The sequence below is a fragment of the Lithobates pipiens genome, unplaced genomic scaffold (genome assembly GCF_037356315.1).
Source record: "Lithobates pipiens isolate NorthernLeopardFrog02 unplaced genomic scaffold, aLitPip1_a1.2 Scaffold_78, whole genome shotgun sequence".
In the NCBI taxonomy this organism is placed as follows: domain Eukaryota; kingdom Metazoa; phylum Chordata; class Amphibia; order Anura; family Ranidae; genus Lithobates; species Lithobates pipiens.
The window spans coordinates 861,345-883,073 of NW_027507901.1; the positions used below are offsets into that span (position 1 = coordinate 861,345).

General features: G+C 47.6%; 1 protein-coding gene across 1 annotated transcript in view; it reads right to left on the minus strand.

Annotated features, from left to right (window-relative positions):
* Positions 1 to 2,145: 2,145 nt before the first annotated feature.
* Positions 2,146 to 21,729, minus strand: part of LOC143959506 (uncharacterized) — a 51,701-nt gene continuing 32,117 nt past the window's right edge. Inside the window, exons 3-4 of the mRNA XM_077468184.1 lie at positions 15,695 to 17,368; positions 2,146 to 3,123 (exon numbers count right to left, since the gene is read on the minus strand). Of these exons, the coding sequence (XP_077324310.1) occupies positions 2,765 to 3,123; positions 15,695 to 17,368 (2,033 nt within the window). The 3' untranslated portion in view covers positions 2,146 to 2,764. The remainder of the gene's footprint in view (positions 3,124 to 15,694; positions 17,369 to 21,729) is intronic.

Genomic DNA, 21,729 nt, shown 5'->3' on the forward strand with positions numbered 1-21,729 from the left:
ATTTAGTGCCAGAGGTTACTGGATGGACTGGGTCTACTCTTACAAAGACCTAGAATTACTGGCCATTCCCTATTACCTCCATTCAAGGTTGATTCAAAAGAATTTTTGTAAAAGTTTGTCTACCTGTTGATTTCTGCTGTCATTTTGGAGCATCCTGGACCCTTAACCTCATTTTCTGGAAATAAAATCCACAAAAAGGCATCTCCTAGACACTTTTCCTGTGTTGTAGGTATGTGTGGTACTGTACTATTGCCGGAGAACCTGTCAATTCTCAGCAGCTCCTTTGGGGGTAATGCTATACACAGGGCCGGTGCTATCACTAGGTGAACTAGGCAGCCGCTGCCCCTCCTCCACACACACCGGTGCACCTACACACAGCGGAAGTGAGCTGAGATTCTGGACAAAATCATTCACTGGACAATGGTGATCGCTGCTCGCTGCAGCTGAAGTCAGCCCAAAGCTCAGATTGCCGTCTGTCATTGCCCACCAGCATGGCGCCCAGGGTGGAGGTGTCGGGGTGGCTGGTCTGGTCTGCAGGAGTGTACCAGAGGAGGAGAGGGAATGTCCCCTACGGGGAACCATGCCGAGATAGGAGAGTTCAGGTGTAGGGTGGAGGTACCCCAGCCAAGTGCTGCTCGCTGTGTTCGCCAAGATGGCTCAGGTCAGTTCAGTGAGGGGGCAACACACATCGCAGAGTGCTATTGTTTTTAAAGTGTCTTGAAAAACATGCGAGGGTACAGATGCCTTCAAGTTCTGATTTAGGAAACCCCTAGTGGCGGGAATGTGTGCAGATGTTTGTAGATGCCGCACCCAGGAGGAATCCCGCCACTAGCACAACACCCCCTCCTCCACCAGAGGAGGGATGACCAACCAGAGGGCAAGGAGAGCCTGACGGAGGAGGGGGTATTGGGCTAGCGGCGGGATTCCTCCTGGGTGCGACATCTACAAACATCTGCACAAATTCCCGCCACTAGGGGTTTCCTAAATCAGAACTTGAAGGCATCCGTACCCTCGCATGTTTTTAAAGACATAATAACTGGAATGTTGACTACACCATTTATAATATTTGTAAGTGTTCTTCTTTTTTGATACTGCACTCTAATAATACTGTATGTCACTGAATACTAGTGTCATTATTATGCATTTATCCATTTATTATTCTGTTCTAGAAAAACATAGTTTCTTCTTGCTTATACCCCTGAAGAAGGAGACAACTTAGTACTCTGAAACGCGTTGGGTACAAGAAACCACAAACTGTATTGTATATTTATGCATGTGACAGTGTATAAGTTTTAGACGTGTTTAAACATTCTATGCTTTTATATATATTATTTTCTATACATTTCCTAAATAAATATTTTTTGAAACATTAATTAATTTTAATATTATTAATTAAACATTATTAATATACTTTACTAAAATATTTCTAAATAGTATTGTGCCTTAACGCAAACGTTTAGGAAGATGCAGAAAAGGGGGCGTGATGGGTGGCATACTTCTAGTTCTTTATTTTCTGAATCTCTGGAAATCTGCCAGGAGAGCTCAAACATGCACAACAACAAGTGATAGAGATATGAATTCTTCGGAACGTGAAGCCTCCACTGTGAAAAGCACTTTCTTCGTACTTAGAAAACACGGCCATTTCTTGGAACAAACATGCATCGCAGATTATCTTCAGAGAAGAAAAAGTCGTGAAAAAACAGAAGCAGGCCACGGTGTCTCAGTGTTAGCTCGGGGACATCTCATATTCTAAATCAAACCACAAAAACCACATTCCACCGGCAGCCTCTGGTTATGGCCTCACTCGTGCAGAGTCAACCCCTCAGACCTGACAGCTCTGCAATTCATGATATCATTACCGTTCTAATAGGGTCTTTCTGCAACATTCAGACATTCCTCACCATGGACTGATCACCAGGGCTTAGTGCGGTCAGTTATTCAGGCCTCTGCTCCAGGGAGCCCCCAAACTACAGCCCTTCAGCTGTTGATGGACTGCAAGTCCCATGAGGCATTGCAAGACTGACAGGCACCACTCGAAAGCCTTCAAGTCCCATAAAGCAAAGGCTTTATGGGACTTGAAGTGCCTCAGCAGCTGAAGGGTCATAGTTTGGAGAGCCCTGAATGGAATGGGTGTGCGTGGGGTGGGGTGGGGTGTAGACAATGTACTATGAGGTCCAGTCATTTGAAAATATGAATACGACGGCTGGAACACTGGAAATTGTTGACTTTTCAACATACAGAAATTTAATAGGCAAACATTAGATCCCGATTCCCATACAGGTAAAGGTGATATATGTGAACAAACAATGGAAGTGCACCCCAATAATTACCAACATTTACCACCATGAAATTACAATGGGTGTTCCAGATTAGGATCCAATGATTAGAAACTCCTTGGAGAGTATTCAGGTGGGACCTGTCATATATAAACCTCAGGTATTCCGGGACTGGAGTTCCCTTTTATATGGACATGTATGATGTCATCATGTCAAGATCAATGGGGCTCTTTAAGGCCCTCAGACAGTCAATATCCCTGGGGGGAGGGGGTCACAGTAGTGATTGGTGGGTAGTATAAATCCTGGGGGAGGGGTTTCAGTAGTGATTGATGGGTGGTATAAATCCTGGGGGGAGGTGTGTCAGTAGTGATTGGTGGGTGTTATATATCCTGGGGGGAGGGGTGTCAGTAGAGATCAGTGGGTGTTATATACCCTGGGGGGAGGGGTCAGTAGAGATCAGTGGGTGTTATATACCCTGGGGGGAGGGGTCAGTAGCAGATAAAACCAAGGTGGGTGGCACAGCACTGGTCATACCAGGTGAAGTTGTTTTCTAGTGAGATGAGGGTACAAAGGTTGGTGTCGGGGTCGCTAGGCATACCATCCCCCCAGTTGATGTAGTCAGTGGGTTGCCCATCCATCCAGTACAGGTACCCCCATACTTTGTGCCTGCGGAGGCCGATCCATAGTCTGGTCCCCGACGCTCCGGTCTGGTTAATCATAGTAGCCACAAGGTTCTGGGTGCGTTCATCCGGCACGCTTAACAGGTCGGTGTAGTGTTGGCGGCAGTAGCGCAGGGCGTCCCACCAACTAAGGGGAGTGTCCATCAAGTAGATTTCAGCAAACCCATCTGCAGGAAGAGGAGGAGAAGAGACGAGTTAGAGGAGGGAGAGAAGTGGGAACTCACAGTGATGATAAGCCGCACTCCACCATGAGGATTGTAGACAACTCGAGACAACGCGGCCTCAGCGATGAATGACACGCTTCTTATCACCTGACCTGACCAGTGGCCCCTCCTCCTTTCCCTCATCCTCCAGTAGCATCTGATCCCCCACCCCCATCTGACTTATCTGCCCCCATTATATTCTACCCCTCCAACCTTTCCATAGACCTCTCTCATTGAACAGCAGACCACCTTCCATAGAGGTGCAAAGCATGCAGCATTTACCCCCCAATGAAATGCCAGCTCAGTGCTGGGGGTTCCCCCCAATTCGGGTTAGGCCCTTCATGTCTGGTGGGATCCCCTTAAAATTCAACGTTTAAGGGGAACCTGGCACTTTTCTGGCACCTTTTGTTCACATTTAACAATCTGTATTTTTTTCTAGAAAATTACATAGAACCCCCCAAACATTATCCACTTGCCGCCCGCCCTATAACAGAAACACGGCGGCAAAGTGCTTTCAAAATCCTGACTAGGGATGAGCTTCGTGTTCGACTCGAACATCGGCTGTTCGCCCGTTCGGCGAATTCCGAACGTTATGGGCCGTTCGCGCCAAATTCGTGTGGCGCTCACGGCCCACAATGCACTGCGTCATCGCAGTGCATTGCTGGCTCATGATTGGCCAAGCATGCACTGTGACCCCGCATGCTTGGCCAATCACAGCGCCAGCAGCGAGGAGAGCCATGATTGGCCACAGGCAGGATGCCTGTGGCCAATTATAGCTCAGGCTGTGTAGTACACGCCCCACACTATATAAGGCCGCCAGCGCGGCGGCCTAGTGTAGTGTGTTGGCGTCTGAAGCAGTTAGTGGGTGTTCTGTGTACCTTCAACACAGTACACACCGATCGTTTTCGGCCGATTTTCGATCTTGCTCTTCTGTAGTGGTTGTTGTCTGCGTGCCCTGACCGCAGTATACACCGCTATATTCACCTCACCTATATAGCTAGTGATCTATATTTTATAATAGAGCTTGCAGTCAGTAGTGTTAGGAGCTTGTGCGTGCTGTCTGCGTGCTCTGTACCCAGTACACACCGCTATATCCACCTACATAGCTCTTCTCTATTTGAGCCCACTTGGCATCTGCAGGAGTTATTGGAAGTTGTGTGTGCCTCCAGCACAGCACAGTATACATCTGTATATACCCCTTTATCTCTGGTGTTCTATAAAAAAGGCATCTGCAGGAGTTAGTGGGTGTTGTGTGCCTCCAGCACAATATACACCTGTATCTACCCTTTATTGCTGTTCTCTAATAGAGTCATCTGCAGGGTTTAGTGGGTGTTGTGTGACTCCATTACACTGCTGTTTTACCCAACTCCCTTCAGGCCATTACCATGTCTGGAAGGCCAGCAAGGAGAGGCAGACAGGCGCGAGCCGATAAAAGAGGGCAAGCAGGCTCTTTGTCTAGAGACAACAGTGCTGGTCGTGGACGCGGTGCATTGTCATCAGCACGTGGCCATGGGACACGCTTGTCCTTCTTTTCGGCAGCTGGACATGTTGAACCGCAACATGCCAACGACTTGGTAGAGTGGATGACCAAGCCCTCTTCATCCTCCTCATCCTCTCTCACCCAGTCTCAGGGTACTAGCAAAGCAGCTGCCAACGCATCGTCTTCCCTCGTCTCAATGTCATCATCAGTGACTCCTTCCCTAGACCCACCACGTCCTCCTGAGGAGTCTCCTGAACTCTTTGAGCACAGTGTTGGGTACATGCTCCAGGAGGATGCCCAGTGTTTTGTAGGCTCTGATGATGACACTCAGCTAGAGGAAGGCAGTAGCGTGAATGCAGAGAGAGGGGATGCTCAAGAAGGACAGCAATCTGGCAGTCATGTTCCACAAGCTGCAGCATACTGCCAGGTTTGCTACAGCGATGAAGAGGGAGGGGATGATGAGGGCACTGACTCCACGTGGGTGCCTGGTAGGAGAGAGGAGGAGGAGGAGGCACATGTCCAACGAGGCAGGATGCCCTCCGGGGGCCAGCTTAGGGGCAGCACACTGACTGAATCACACCGCAGAGCTCCGCCTGTGCAGGGCGCTGCCTCTGCGCGTTATTCTAAAAGTTCTTTGGTGTGGGCCTTTTTTGAGACGAGTGCATCAGATCGCACCGCTGCTATTTGCAACATATGTCTCAAGCGTATCTCGCGTGGCCAAAACATCAGCCGCTTGGGCACCACATGCTTGACCAGACATATGTTGACCTGCCATGCAACTCGTTGGCAAGCGTACCTCAAAGACCCACACCAAAGAACAAAGTGGACCTCTCCTTGCTCCTCATCAGCTGGCATCTCCAACCCCACTAGACCTTCAGTCCTCTCTGAAACCTGCTCTGAGAGGAATGAAGGTGTAGAATTAGGTGTGTCACAGCCAAGTGCTTCCGGGCACTCTGCTAGCAGTACACCCACGTCCGATTATAGCAGGCAAATGTCCCTGCCCCAGCTGCTGGACTGGCGGAAGAAGTTCACTCCCAGCCATCCACATGCCCAGCGGTTGAATGCTAGCTTGGCTAAATTGCTAGCACTTCAACTGCTGCCTTTTCAGTTGGTAGACTCGGCCCCCTTCCGTGAGTTTGTACAATGTGCGGTTCCTCAGTGGCAGGTCCCCAAACGCCACTTTTTCTCATGGAAGGCGATTCCGGCTCTCTACCGGCATGTGGAAGGCAATGTCCTTGCCTCGCTGGACAGGGCGGTCAGCGGTAAGGTGCATATTACTGCTGACTCATGGTCCAGCAGGCATGGACAGGGACGTTACCTGTCTTTCACGGCCCATTGGGTCACTCTTCCGGCAGCTGGGAAGGATGTAGGACAAGGTGCAGTAGTGTTGCAGGTTGTTCCGCCACCACGCCTCCAAAATGCTACTATTGGTTGTGACACACCTCTCTCCTCCACCCCCTCCTCTTCTTCTTCCTCCATGGCCTCTTCCAGTGCTCTGTCCTCAGAACCAGCGGTGCTCCGTAGGCGTTGCAGGGGCTACGCAAGTACGCAGGCAAAACGATGCCATGCCATGCTTGCGCTGGTTTGTTTGGGGGACAGGAGCCACACTGGGGCAGATAGTTTGCCAGCTCTGCAATTGCAGGCCGAGAGGTGGTTGACGCCACGCCAGCTTAAGCCAGGAATGGTGGTTTGTGACAATGGCACCAACCTCCTCTCCGCCCTCCGACAGGGACAACTGACCCATGTGCCCTGTGTAGCTCACGTCCTTAACCTGGTGGTGCAGCGGTTCTTGGGCAGGTACCCCGGCTTACAGGATGTCCTGAAGCAGGCCAGGAAAGTCTGTGTGCATTTCCGCCGATCATTTAATGCCTGTGCTCGGCTGGCTGAGCTCCAAAAGGAGTTGAACCTGCCCAAGAACCGCCTTATATGTGACATGCCCACCAGGTGGAACTCAACGTTGGCCATGCTGCAGCGGCTGCACACACAGCAGAGGGCCATCAATGAGTACCTGTGCGACTACGGCACCAGGACAGGGTCAGGGGAGCCCGGTTTTTTCTCACCACGCCAGTGGGGCATGATCAGGGATGCATGCACTGTCCTGTCACCGTTTGAGGAGGCCACAAGGATGGTGAGCAGTGACAGTGCATGCATCAGTGACACTGTACCTCTTGTCCACCTCTTGGAGCTTACGCTGTGTGGAATAATGGACAGGGCACTTGAGGCAGAACAGAGGCAGGAAGAGGAGGACTTCCTTGCCTCTCAAGGCCCCCTTTATCCAGACAGTGTTCCTGCTGTGCCACCCATCACACAGGTAGAGGATGAGGAGGAGGAAGAGGAGGAGGAGGATGATTGTGTCAGCATGGAGGTGGAGGCTGGCACTCAGCATCAGCAGCAGCCACAGTCTTGTAGGGATGATTTACAGTCCCAAGAAACCCGTGGACTTGTACGTGGCTGGGAGGAGGTAGCTGCGGATCATGCTGTCCTTAGTGACCCAGAGGACTCCGGACCGAATGCCTCAGCTAACCTACGCTGCATGGCCTCCCTGATCCTGCAAAGCCTGCGGAAGGATCCTCGTATTCTTCGGATCAAGGAGAGGGACCATTATTGGCTGGCCACTCTCCTTGATCCACGGTACAAGAGTAAGGTTGCCGACCTTATCTTGCCATCGCAGAGGGAGCAGAGGATGAGACATCTCCGGGAGGCCTTGCAGAAAGGTCTGTGCAAGGTGTTCCCAGAGACTGGGAGGTTACAAACTCCTGGTCCTGGACAACGTGTTGCTGAGGCATCGGTCAGAAGGAGTGGTGGAGAAGGTGGCCGTCTGACCGATGCTTTCAGACAATTTTTTAGTCCGCAGCCCCAAGGTATGATCGGTTCCAGCAACCATCGCCAGCGTCTGATTTACATGGTGCAGGAATACCTAGGGGCAAGGTCAGACTTGGACACCTTTCCCACCGAAAATCCTCTGGCTTACTGGGTCTTGAGGATGGATCACTGGCCAGAGCTTGCACAGTATGCAATTGAGCTACTGGCCTGTCCTGCATCCAGCGTTCTTTCGGAACGCACCTTCAGTGCTGCTGGTGGCTTTGTTACCGATCACAGGGTGCGCCTGTCCACCGAATCAGTTGATCGACTGACCTTCATCAAGATGAATCAGTCTTGGATCACCCACAGCTACCAAGCACCTGAAGCTGATGTAACAGAATAATTTTTTTTGAAATATCACATCCCTTCAAGACTGCCTATGCTGATGCTGAGTGACTGTCCTGTTATGTTGATTGTCTATCCTCTTCCTCCTCCGCTGATATGTTGGAAGAACATTTCTGGTTCTGGGTGATGCCTAAGGCCCAATTTTTCTGCCCCTGTTTAACAGGGGCGTTTAAGTACAATTTTTGATGCAATGCTTTGCAGCAGGGCTAATTCCTGCAATCAAACAAGAGTATATGGGAGAGGTTGCAGTGTGGTGGCACCAGCACCAGTGCCTAAGGCCAAATTTTTCTGCCCCTGCTTAACAGGGACATGTAATTACAATTCTTGATATAATATTTCACAGGAGGGCCCCTTCCTGTGCCCACCCAGAGTAACTGTGAGGACTTATAGTGTTGTGGCACCAGCACCACAACCACCAAAGGTCAATTTTTCTACCACTGTTCAACAATGGCATGTAATTACAATTCTTGATATAATCGTTCACAGCAGGGCGCTCCAGCGCCCACCAAGAGTCACTTTGAGGGCTTACAATGTTGTGGCAAAACCAACACCTTGTTCCGCCATTTCTGCAGAGCATATAGGGCAGGCCCCTACTTTCAAACATCCAACTTACAAACATCTCCTACTTGCAAACGGAAGGAGACAACAGCAAGTGAGATGAAAAAAGATGGACGACAAAACAAATTATACAGGGGTGATAACCCTTCCCTATGTTTTCCAAAAAGCTTAAAAATAGTTTTTTTGACTGGAGCTTCACTTTAAAAATGTACCAGTTGAAAATTACAAACAGATTCAACTTAACACAACAAACCTACACAGTCCCAGTCTTGTTTGCACCGCCTGTATACTGCTGTTCTGAGTATATAGGGCCTGGGGGCCACACGCATTTCCTTTTTTAAATATGGGTACGGGGTTCCCCTTAATATGCATACAAGACCCAAATAGGCTGGTAATGGGCAGGGAGGGCTACCCATGCCATTTTTCTCAATGATTTTCAACCATATTGCAGGAACCAGATATTACATTAAAACCGCAAGCAGTTTTAAATGATGTTATTTCCGTTTAATGTCATTTTGTGCAGGGACTGTTCTAAACACGGGAAACACGTGGCACTTCACAGGCATACTACAGACACCCCCCAGGCACCATATTTAAAGGAATATTTCACTTTTTTTTTTTCACTTTAATCGTCATTAAAATCAGTGCTCCCGCCAAAACGGACATTTTTAAAAACATTTTAGGCATTGATCCATGTCCCCTGGGGCAGGAGCCAGCTCCCCAAACCCTTTTTAGGACAGTATCTTGCATATTAGCCGTTAAAATTAGCACTTTTAATTTCAAACGTTCGAGTCCCATAGACTTCAAGGGGGTTCTAAAGTTCGTTCGAATTTGGGGTCCGTTCGAAAGTTCTGGTGCGAACCGAACCGGGGGGTGTTCAGCTCATCCCTAATCCTGACCGGACGTCATATGACGTGATCAGGATTTTGAGCCGCTGCGCGCCCCCGGGGGCGGGCATCGCGGCGATCGTTGTTGCGGGGTGTCAGTCTGACACCCGGCAACTACGATCTCGGTAAAGAGTCTCCGACGGAGACTCTTTACCACGTGATCAGCCGTGTCCAATCACGGCTGATCACAGTGTAAATAGGAAGAGACGGTAATCGGCTTTTCCTCACTCGCGTCTGTCAGACATGAGTAGAGGAGAGCCGATCGGCTGCTCCTCTGACAGGGGGGGTCTGTGCTGATCGATTATCAGCGCAGCCCCCCCGAGGATGCCCACACTGAACCGCCAGGGACGCCACCAGACCACCAGGGATGCCCAGGACAAGGTATGCCACCCTAGACCACCAGGGATTCCAGTCAGTGCCACAATGGATGCCAATCAGTGCCCATAATGGATGCCAATCAGTGCCCACAATGGGCATCACTGATTGGCATGCATTATTGTTTGGCACTGATTGGCATCCATTAGTACAGTATATTAGAATACAATGTAAAAATATAAGAGATGATGTTAGGCTCAGTAAATTGATACCAAGCATGTCACATTTTAACCGCTTCAGCCCCGGAAGGATTTACCCCCCCCCCCCCCTCCTGACCAGAGCACGTTTTTTGCGATTCGGCACTGCATCGCTTTAATTTATTTTTTTGCGATTCGGCACTGCGTCGCTTTAATTGACAATTGCGCGGTCGTGCGATGTGGCTCCCAAACAAAATTCCCCCCACAAATAGAGCTTTTCTTTTGGTGGTATTTGATAACCGCTGCGGTTTTTATAAAAGAGCAACAATTTTGAAAAAAAAAAAAAAGAAGCCATTTTTCCTTCCCGGGGTCATGTGACCCGTTAGTGTTACAAGGTCTCAGGTGTGAATGGGGAGCAAGTGTGTTAAATTTGGTGTTATCGCTCTCACTCTCTCATACTGGTCACTGGAAGTTCAGCATGACCCTGGGAAGGGAAAATGGTTAATTGGGCCCAATTTGGACATTTTCACTTAGGGGTGTACTCACTTTTGTTGTCAGCGGTATAGACATTAATGGTTGTGTGTTGAGTTATTTTGAGGGGACAGGAAATGTACACTGTTATACAAGCTGTACACTCACTACTTTACATTGTAGATAAGTGTCAAGATTTACAAAAATGTGAGGGGTGTACTTACTTTTGTGAGATACTGTAAATATATATATATATGTACTCTGCATTTAGCATAGACTAGATATGCAGTGTAGACTCTATAGTCTGTCAATGCAGGCAGTGTAGTTTATGAAACACAATGTATTGACGTGGTTTTGAAAAATGGCGTGGGGGTCCCCCCAAATTCCATACCAGACCATTATCCAAGCATGCAACCTGGCAGGCCACAGTATAAGGGGGGGCAGATGAGAAAGCCCCCCCCCCCAACCATACCAGGCCACATGCCCTCAACATGGGGAGGGGGGTTTTGGGTCCCCCCCAAAGCACCTTGTCCTCATGTTGATGGGGACAATGGTCTCATCCCTGTGGGTCTGTGGGCAGGGGGCTTATCGGAATCTGGAACCCCTCTTTAACAAGGTGGCCCCCATATCCCCCCCATGCGAATGGGTAGAGGTACATTGTACCCCTACCCATTCCCCAAAAAAGTATCAAAAAAGTCAAAACGACAGCGGACAGTTCTTGACAATTCCTTTATGGAAGAACAAAAACAAAAATGTCCCCCACGGCCTCCTGGGACAAGTCTCAGGTCCCAGGAGGCTGTGGGACCATTCATAGTGTGCCGTAGCTCATACATGTGCAGTAGAGAGCAGGCTGTGAAGCCACAGGGAGTCGTAGCCAGCTTCCCAGAGTAAAGTTGGCGGCCCATGGGACCTGAAGACCAGCAAAGAAGCAGCCTGGGCGGGGAGAGCGCCGGATCCCTGGACTGGTAAGTGTTTCCCTAAATTAAAAGTCAGTAGCTGCACTATTTGTAGCTACTTGTTAGCTAATTTGCCACTAGGGGGGTTCTGTACCAGAATAGTGTCTGGTTAAAGCAAATAGAGTCATCAGGTGCTGGGCCCCTTTTAGGTAGAGCCCTCCCACAGTGATGTCATGAGTGAGGCAGTGGCTTGTTATAAGCCAGGTTTGGAGGAGCCCTAGGAGCACTTGAGGCATGGGAGCAGAGATGGGTCAAATACCCCCCCCCCCCCCCCCCGTTCGGTTTGCAGCAGAACTCCCGAGCAGTGAACCCCATTGAAGTCTATGGGAGCCAAACAGAAAAAATCAATAGTGCCCATTTTAAAGGCTTATATGCAAATAATTGGCCATAAAGGGGGTATGGGGGTCCGGGTACTGCCCTGGGGAACATGTATCAATAAAACAAAAAAAAACAATTGTTTTTCAGGAGCAGTGATTTTAATGATGCTTAACCACTACAATACAGGGCACTTTCACCCCCTTCCTTCCCAGCCCAATTTTCAGCTTTCAGCGCTCTAGCGCTTTCAGTGACAATTGCGCGGTCATGCTACACTGTACCCAAATGAAATTGTTATCATTTTGTTCGCACAAATAGAGCTTTATTTTGGTGTTATTTATTCGCGACTCCGTTTTTTTTTTTTTTGCGATATAAGCGCAAAAAAAGCGGAAATTTGGGAAAAAAACAATATTTTCTTTTTTCTATTTGAAAAGAAATCCAATAAAATCAAATTTTGTCATAAATTTAAGCCAAAATGTATTCTGCTACATGTTTTTGGTAAAAAAAATTCCGTTAAGTGTATAATAATTGGTTTGTGTGATCACGGACATATGTACGCAAATGATCATGTACATATGTGTGCAGGTGATCACGTACATATGTGTGCAGATAATCATTGGGACATGTGATTTTAGTGGGACATATGTGGGGGACATGTTTTTATTATTAGGGACATGTGTTTTTTATTATTTGGGGACATGTATGTTTTGGGGACATGTATGTTTTGGGGACATGTGTGTTTTGGGGACATATGTACTGTGTGGTGTGTTGTGTGTTTACACTACACTGATGATCAGTGAGTAAAAAGCTGTAAAAAGCAGCCCATACTCACTGATCATCAGCCGGCTGCAGCGTTCTGCTCTCCTCTCCTCAGCGGTGACTTCCGTGTGAGGAGAGGAGAGCCGATTGCCTAGCAACCGGCTGTTTGTTTACATCACATGACGGCCGTGATTGGACACGGCCGTCATGTGATCAGGAGGGCCAATCACAGAGCCCTCCTGCCGATCTGAGATGTGCCGTGTCCGGGTGACACGAGCACATCGGGATCGCGCCGCTGCGCTGGCGCGCGCGCGCGTGATCCCGCTACTCCTGAATGACGTTCCTGAACGTCCTATCAGGAGTAGACGGCTCCCACCCGGCCGTATATATACATTGGCCGGGTGGGAAGTGGTTAAATTGCAACAATAAAAATGAAAAAATCCTCTAAATATAGTGCCTGGGAGGTCCCCTTAGTGTGCCTGTAAAGTGGCACATCTATTGCACGTATAGAACCTGCTGCAGCAAAAATTACATTTATAAAAAAAAATAGTCAATTCGCATTTAAATTGACTCTCGGTTGCAATTGCCGACACCCAGCTATTGAAAAAAAGAAAGAAAAAAAAGGCGCCCCCCCCCCCCCCAGTCCATACCAACCCGACTTGTGATGTTACAGACATGTGCACACTGAGTCGGTGACATCACAAGGGGGCGGTGCCACCAGGGGATGTCACCAGGTGGCCCCACAGTTACCTATAAAGGAACTCTCAAATGGCGGAGGAGGCGTTAGACCAGCCTTTCTCAACCTTTTCAACACAGAGGAACCCTTGAAATAGTTCTCCGGTCTCGGGGAACCCCCTGCTAAAAATTTGAAATCTACAACTCCTGATACATTAGTGTGATGGTCAGTGGGAAGAATGGTCCTTACACTTGTGGTCAGTGGGAAGAATGGTCCTTACACTTGTGGTCATTGGGAAGAATTACCTCCTTACAGATAGCTAAAAAGATCAATGGTGTGAGTGGGAAATTATCTCAGAGGCAGAAATTGTCCAATGCTGAAGGAACCCCTACAACCTCTGTAGGAACCCTGGTTGGGAATCCCTGCATTAGACATTTCAGCTGTCAATTAATGCAGAGCTTTTTTTTGTTTTGTTCTATAAGTAATGGATATACCCCATACATTTGCATGGGGGGCGGCGGGATCTGGAGGCCCCTTGTTAAAAAGGGCTTCCAGATTCTGATAAACTCCCCACCAACAGACCCCCCCAACCACAGTCCAGGGTTGTGGGGAAGAGACCACCCCACCCCAAAGCACCCCCCCATGTTAAGGGCATGTCGCCTGGTATGGTTCAGGATGGGGGGCTGCATGCTCAGATAAGGGTCTGGTATGGATTTTGGGGGGGACTCCACATTGTTTTTTTTTTTTTTACAATTTTTTTTTACTGCAATTTTTATCATTCAGCTGTCAGCGGGGAGACCCGTTGACAGTTGATGACTCGTCGGTTGTTAAGGATGCTGCAAGGATGCTTCCTGTTACTCGCTCCTTAACAACCAGATTTTACTTTGCACTGTGCTGTGTGCAGGGTATTCCCCGAACAGGGCAAACAGTCAATGTTTAGCCCAAACTCATGCCCGGGCCGAACCGTTCACCCAACACAACAAGGGAGCTAAACACCCCCCACCTATGAGGATGCAACCAGCATTTGTAGACCCTGGATAGGTCAGGAGCTCGGGAGGATTAGACCTGCACCCAAGAAGAGTCGGCTGTAGTCTTTCTCTCCCTTATGGAGATTGGAGCTAGGCCTTTAAGGCCTTTTAGGGCAGGCTAAGAGTTCTCTGAGTAAGGCTGCTTCCCTGGAGGGTCCCTGGAGAGGTGTAACTAGCAAGGAGGTGACTACAGAGAGCTCAGTCCTGTGAGTATTAATGACCCTGGGGTGGAGAAGAGACTGTAAAAGGGAGATGGCTGCCAAGGTGCTGAAAATGCTTTCACATGTGACTACTGCGGACTGTCCACTAAAGGTGAATGGCTATTTAATGTCAAGTGACTCTGCATGGTAAGTCAATGTGATGTGACTGTTATTCTGTTTCCAGAAAGTGTGGACATTCCTTCCTTTGGGGATGTAAAGTTCAATGGCCATGAATGTAGTATGGAGGCCTCTGATATGGAGTGAGGCACAAGAAGGCAGAGGGTTCGGCTTAAGCAGGGGAGGACAATGTTCTAGCAGGGGTGGGGCCTTGTGCTCTTGATGCCAAATCTAGCCGACCATAAAGCCCCTCTTACATGCTGATTTTTTCCTCTTATCCGGTTTAATGGTGTATTAACCACTAGCGGACCACCCCATGTTCCCCCGTGTGCTAAATCACGTACATGTACATGATTTTAAAATTATGGGTAGGGGGCGCGCCCGATCTGTGCTGTGATTCGGTACAGCCCAAGCCAGTCAGCAGGTCCCGGCCAATGATTCATGGCTGGGACCTGCTGATCAGCTTAGCTAATCACAGCACATAGCCCTGTGTTTACTAACAACACAGGGCTCTGTACATGGAGCAGCAATGTGGCTCATTTTTCTCCCTGGAAAGTAGGGAGAGAAATCAGCCGGATCTCCTAGTAAAAGCAGCACACATTGCAGGCATTACGCGTTGTTAGGCACATAGTTAACCCTTTGATCACCCCCTAGATGCCAACCCTTTCCCAGCAAGTTTCATTAGTACAGTGACAGTATATAGCATTAGCACTGATCACTGTATTAGTGTCACTGGTTGTGTCAGGGTCAGCTAGTCAGTTCCCCTTCAGCATCAGTTAGCGTTAGATTGTCAGCCACACTATTAGAGTCCCATTATAAGTCACTAATCGTCGCCATTACTAGTATACAAAAAATAATAATTACAGTATACTGTATACTGCATATCCCATAGTTTGTAGATGCTATAACTTTCACACAAACCAATGAAAATACACTTACTGGGATTTTTTTTTTTTTTTTTACTAAAGATATGTAGCAGAATACATTTTGCCCTAAATGTATGAAGAAATTAGATTTTTATTTTATTGGATATGTTTTATACCAAAAAAACAAAATTCAATACATTTCAAAATTGTCGACCTTTTTTTGTTTATATCGCAAAAAAAATAAAACAGTGGTAATCAAATGCCACCAAGAGAAAGCTCTATCTGTGTGGGAAAAAAATGATATACATTTAATTTGGGTAGTGTTGCATGACCGAGCAATTGCCAGTTAAAGTAGCGCAGTTCTGAATAGTGAAAAAAATGGCCTGGTCATGAAGGGGGTAAATATTCTGGAGGTCAGGTGGTTAAGAAATAGAGAGCTGCGCTCATTTGTGTATTATATCTCTGTCTGGAGTTCAGCTTTGATAAGTAGTAACCCTTCCTACCTTCACAAGACTTGGTGCTCAGGCTGGTGACCACAGTGGTGGTGGTAGTGGGAGTGGTCATCTCATGTAGATTCGTGGTGGTAGTGGTTGTCTTTTGAAGAGTGGTGGAAGTGGTCATCGTGTGTAGACTGGTGGTGGTGTTGTCCTTCGTATTTTCACTGGTGGTGGAGTTGTCCTTCTTATTTTCACTGGTGGTGGAGTTGTCCATCTTATTTACACTGGGGGTGGAGTTTTCCTTTGTATTTTCACTGGTGGTGGAGGTGTCCTTTGTATTTTCACTGGGGGTGGAGGTGTCCTCTGTATTTTCACTGGGGGTGGAGTTATCCTCTGTATTTTCACTGGGGGTGGAGTTATCCTCTGTATTTTCACTGGGGGTGGAGTTGTCCTCTGTATTTTCACTGGGGGTGGAGTTATCCTCTGTATTTTCACTGGGGGTGGAGTTATCCTCTGTATTTTCACTGGGGGTGGAGTTATCCTCTGTATTTTCACTGGTGGTGGAGGTGTCCTCTGTATTTTCACTGGTGGTGGAGTTGTCCTTTGTATTTTGACTGGTGGTGGAGTTGTCCTTTGTATTTTGACTGGTGGTGGAGGTGTCCTTTGTATTTTCACTGGGGGTGGAGTTATCCTCTGTATTTTCACTGGGGGTGGAGTTATCCTCTGTATTTTCACTGGGGGTGGAGTTGTCCTCTGTATTTTCACTGGGGGTGGAGTTGTCCTCTGTATTTTCACTGGGGGTGGAGTTGTCCTTCTTATTTTCACTGGTGGTGGAGTTGTCCGTCTTATTTACACTGGTGGTGGAGTTGTCCGTCTTATTTACACTGGTGGTGGAGTTTTCCTTTGTATTTTCACTGGTGGTGGAGGTGTCCTTTGTATTTTCACTGGGGGTGGAGGTGTCCTCTGTATTTTCACTGGTGATGGAGTTGTCCTTTGTATTTTCACTGGGGGTGGAGGTGTCCTCTGTATTTTCACTGGGGGTGGAGTTATCCTCTGTATTTTCACTGGGGGTGGAGTTATCCTCTGTATTTTCACTGGGGGTGGAGTTGTCCTCTGTATTTTCACTGGGGGTGGAGTTATCCTCTGTATTTTCACTGGGGGTGGAGTTATCCTCTGTATTTTCACTGGGGGTGGAGTTATCCTCTGTATTTTCACTGGTGGTGGAGGTGTCCTCTGTATTTTCACTGGTGGTGGAGTTGTCCTTTGTATTTTGACTGGTGGTGGAGTTGTCCTTTGTATTTTGACTGGTGGTGGAGTTGTCCTTTGTATTTTCACTGGTGGTGGAGTTGTCCTTTGTATTTTGACTGGTGGTGGAGTTGTTGTTTGTATTTTGACTGGTGGTGGAGGTGTCCGTCTTATTTACACTGGTGGTGGAGGTGTCCGTCTTATTTACACTGGTGGTGGAGGTGTCCGTCTTATTTACACTGGTGGTGGAGGTGTCCGTCTTATTTACACTGGTGGTGGAGGTGTCCGTCTTATTTACACTGGTGGTGGAGGTGTCCGTCTTATTTACACTGGTGGTGGAGGTGTCCGTCTTATTTACACTGGTGGTGGAGGTGTCCGTCTTATTTACACTGGTGGTGGAGGTGTCCGTCTTATTTACACTGGTGGTGGAGGTGTCCTTTGTATTTTGACTGGTGGTGGAGTTGCTCACTGCGTTGAAAGCTGATGTTGCGTTACCTGTGCAGAACAGAAAGTCACAGATTATTGTAACATCTCACCCATTTCTAACATATGTCCTCCTTGGATCGAGCTGTACCAAGTGTGCTCCTAAAAGTTCCGTTATGTAGAGGTATAAGCCAAATCGTAATGTGCAACTTGAAGTTTACTGTGTGAATACAAGAGAAGTTAAACATATCACTAAAAATGGAAAAGGGTATGTAAAACACATATGGCAATGTAAAACAGGCAGTGCATCTACTGCTGTATAAGGCTGCCCAGCTGTAACTCCCACAAATGTCACTAGGTGGTAGCAAATAACAGAGAAAATAGAGAAGAAATCACTAGCGCTAAACAACCCAACACAGTTCTGCCTAGTACAAACCGTCTCCTGGGGGTAACATCACTCTCACAAGGAGGCTGACAGTAGCTGGTAGCACAAATGAATGATCAAACCAAGGTATCTCTGGACAGGTTCCCCTAACAGGGGTCTCCAGCCAGGCTCCACCCACAGGGAACTCATGACAAGTTCCACATACAGGGATTTTCTAGACCATTTACACCTACGGGAATATCCAAACAAGCTCCACCCACAGGGAGCTCAGGACAGTTTCCACCTACAGGGTTCTCCACAGAGGCTCCACCCACTGGGAACTCAGGACAAGTTCCACATACATGGATTTCTAGACAGGTTCCACTCACAGGGATCTCTGTATAGGTTCCACCCACAGGGACCACTTTTATTGTGACAACGTTGTCGTGATTTTTTTAATATTGGTGAAGGTTTTACTGTTATTGTGACTAATAGCCATAAATTATTGAAAATGGTGTCTCTTTTCTTTTAATAAACTTTGTATCTATGCCGCTGTGAGTTCCATATCGAAGCCCCTTTACAAGCCTGCTTGGCTTGTTTTATTTTCTTTCCACCCACAGGGATCTTAGGGCAGGTTCAACTAGAACAGGGAGGCCCGGAAATGAAGGCAAGGACAGAGGTGAAGGGCTGGGCATGACTGAGGCTCGGGGAAGCAATTGCAGGGTTAAAAAAAAGTAAAAAAGTATAGGAGAAAAGGGGTGGAGCAATGGAGGAAGAAAGGAGGGGGTGGAGTAATATATAAAGTAATATATAAAGAAGGGGAGGAGTCGTGAGGCAAGCGTGGGTCACAACACGGGTGAAGTTGGACTGTACAGGTTACCGAGTGCACGATAGGGGGCGGGTAGCATGAGGGGCCTGTTGTTTCTGGGGACAGTGAGCGGAGGCTGTGGGCGGTATGGCGGATGTTGACTGCTCTTTTGGAGAGGTTACGAGCGGCAGCAGCATCTCGGGGGACAGATTGGCTGCAGACGCAGGTGGCGGCCATCACGCGGGAGGCGGCGGGGGGCCACCAGTGGGGGGGAATGCACACCACGTACTCGCAGGTCCAGGCCTCCGGAGCGCTTTTCACCTGGCCCCTCCACCAGAGCCCAGCGCCCTCCTAGGAGCCCGGTAACGGGCGGAATCCTACACTTTGGTGGGGCTCGGGGAGTGGGGCCGTAGAGACGGATGGCGCCCCCTCCCCACCGGCAAGGGCAGTAGCGAGAGGGAGTCCGGTCCCCCCTTCCACAGCGGAGTTTTCAGCGCAGGGGGAGACCTGGCGGAGGAGGGGCATTGTCACGCCTGCGAGGCAGCTACCAGACGCTGCGGGCAGGTCCGACGAGATGTTGGGATGAAGATTCTATTATCTATTTTGAATCACAATCCCACCATCGCTCCTCATGCTGCAGTCCCGGGCCTCGATGTGGCCGTGTTTATGCAGCCTCAGCTCCCGTGGGAGGTATGATCTCCCCATGGCGTCTTCAGCCTTTAATACTATTACCCTATTACTTGCCTGCATTTTGAGATCGTTGCACACGCAACTGCTCCTGATGAGTGGGAATCCCCCCCACGAAACGCGTAGAGCCCTAGCCTTATGCTACATCCATTAATCACGTGATTTTGAGATGCCGCAATAAGTAATATTAACTTATTTTCTATTAATGTTTATTGACTTATTATTATTGCTATGTTTGTTGTTTATGTATTAGCATAATTGCATTACCGTGCTACCATGTTCTCACTAGTTATAGACTGGTTTGGAATTATGTTATTAACCTAATCATGCTGTTCATGAACTAATATAAACAAGTTTAATTGTATTTATCATGTATCAACAATTTTGTCACCTATAGATTGGCTATGAATTGTGTTACTATCATGTATAATAAATGATTAAAGGTTTATTAATTTTACCATGTTATTTTCTTGATTTATTGTATACGTTTTTTTTTGGCATCCTTAACCGGTTCCCGACCAGCGCACGACGATGTACGTCGACAGAATGGCACAGGCAGGCATATTGGCGTACAGGTACGTCCAATATTCAATGCCGCCCTGCCATCGTGAGCGCGCCGCCGGCGGCGCGCTCCCGCGCTGGTCGGGACCCCCGTGAGTCCGGTCGCGGGACCCGTGGACTCGATCGCCGCGGGCATCCCCGCGATCGTCTCACGGAGCGGCCGAATGGAGGAAATGCTGTGTAAACAACATTTCTCCATTCTGCCTAGCAACTAGTGACGCTGAACTCTGCTCCATGTGATTGGAGCAGAGATCAGTGTTCACTAAATGAAAGCCCAACCCCCCCACAGTTAGTAACACACCCCTAGGAACACATAACCCCTACACTGCCACCCACTGGTTAACCCCTTCACTGCCAGTGTCATTTACACAGGTATCACTGCATTTATATAGCACTGATTACTGTATAAATGACAATGGTCCCAAAAATGTGTCAAAAATGTCCGATGGGTCCCCCACAATGTTGCAGTCACAATAAAAATCGCTGATCGCCGCCATTACTAGTAAAAAAAAATAATAAAAAATTATTAATAAAATTGCTATAAAACTATCCCTATTTTGTAAACGCTATAACTTTTGCGCAAACCAATCAATAATCGCTTATTGCGATTTTTTTTACCAAAAATATGTAGAAGAATACGTATCGGCCTAAACTGAGGGAAAAAAATGTTTTTTTATATATTTTTGGGGGATATTTATTATAACAAAAAGTAAAAAATAATGCGTTTTTTTCAAAATTGTCGCTCTATTTTTGTTTATAGCACAAAAAATAAAAACCGCAGGGGTGATCAAATACCACCAAAAGAAAGCTCTATTTGTGGGAAAAAAAGGACGTCAATTTTGTTTGGGAGCCACGTCGCACGACCGCGCAATTGTCAGTTAAAGCGACGCAGTGCAGAATCGCAAAAAGTGGTCTGGTCTTTGACCAGCAAAATGGTCCGGTCTGCAAGTGGTTAATCATGTGGTTTTTATTTTTACGTTCCTAGCTGTGCTTCATATAAAGTCCCAACTTTTCTTTTAGACATTTTTGTATACATTAGGGATGGAGGCAGATGAACCTATCCATTCACTGCCTCACGTAAAGTCCCAAACTTCCTTTGCCCTCCCCTCCCCCCCTTTTTGATGACATGATTTTAGGAAATGGCTGCAATATAACAAAGAGTGAAAAATGTAAGGGGGTCTGAATACTTTCTGCCCCCACTGTATATATATACAAATATGTGGCATTGGACACACTTTTTTAAAGTGCTCTGAATGCCAATCAAAGTTTCTATCACTAAATAAAATGGTTCCCTACAGTCGTTGTATTTGCTTCCCTTCAAAAATGATCTCTCATGTTGCTTTCTTGGTGCTTCAAAGAGTCTCCAAAGCCTCCATAGAAGTCTATGACAACGCTCACTTACAGCCCTGGGCGTCCGCAGAACTTTTTCCAAGGGGGGGCATCATTTTAAGGCCACATATGTGTTATATAACAGATAATTCATCTTCACTTTGTATTGGGAGTGACTCTGGTGGCTGTGTTCCAGGCCCATATAGCCTAGAGAATCTACATCTTTTTACATTGCAATACATCTGTTGTGGCCATATTTTGATCTCATACTGTCACTGGATTGGCTGTTTTCATCAAGATAAAAATATGGCCACAACAGATGTATTGCAATGTAAAAAAGATGTACATTCTCTAGGCTATATGGGCCTGGTACGCAGCCACCTGAGTAACCTTGCGGATGCCCATGCTTTCAAAAACCAGCCCTGGGAAAATTTCATACCAGCCTCACAGCATTATTATACCAGCCCAACAGCATAACGTCATTATTTTCTTGTTCATGAAAGGGAAAACCATACATTTTACCAGTTAATAGTGGTAAGTGATCAATCATCAAGGGGGACCCCAGGAACTCAGAACATGGGGGGGGGACCACCTTCTGCAGAAAGAATACTCAAAGGTAAGGGGGGTGGGTTACCAATATAAGGAGGAAACCCTTTATATCAGTGCCCCCTTACATTATCGTAT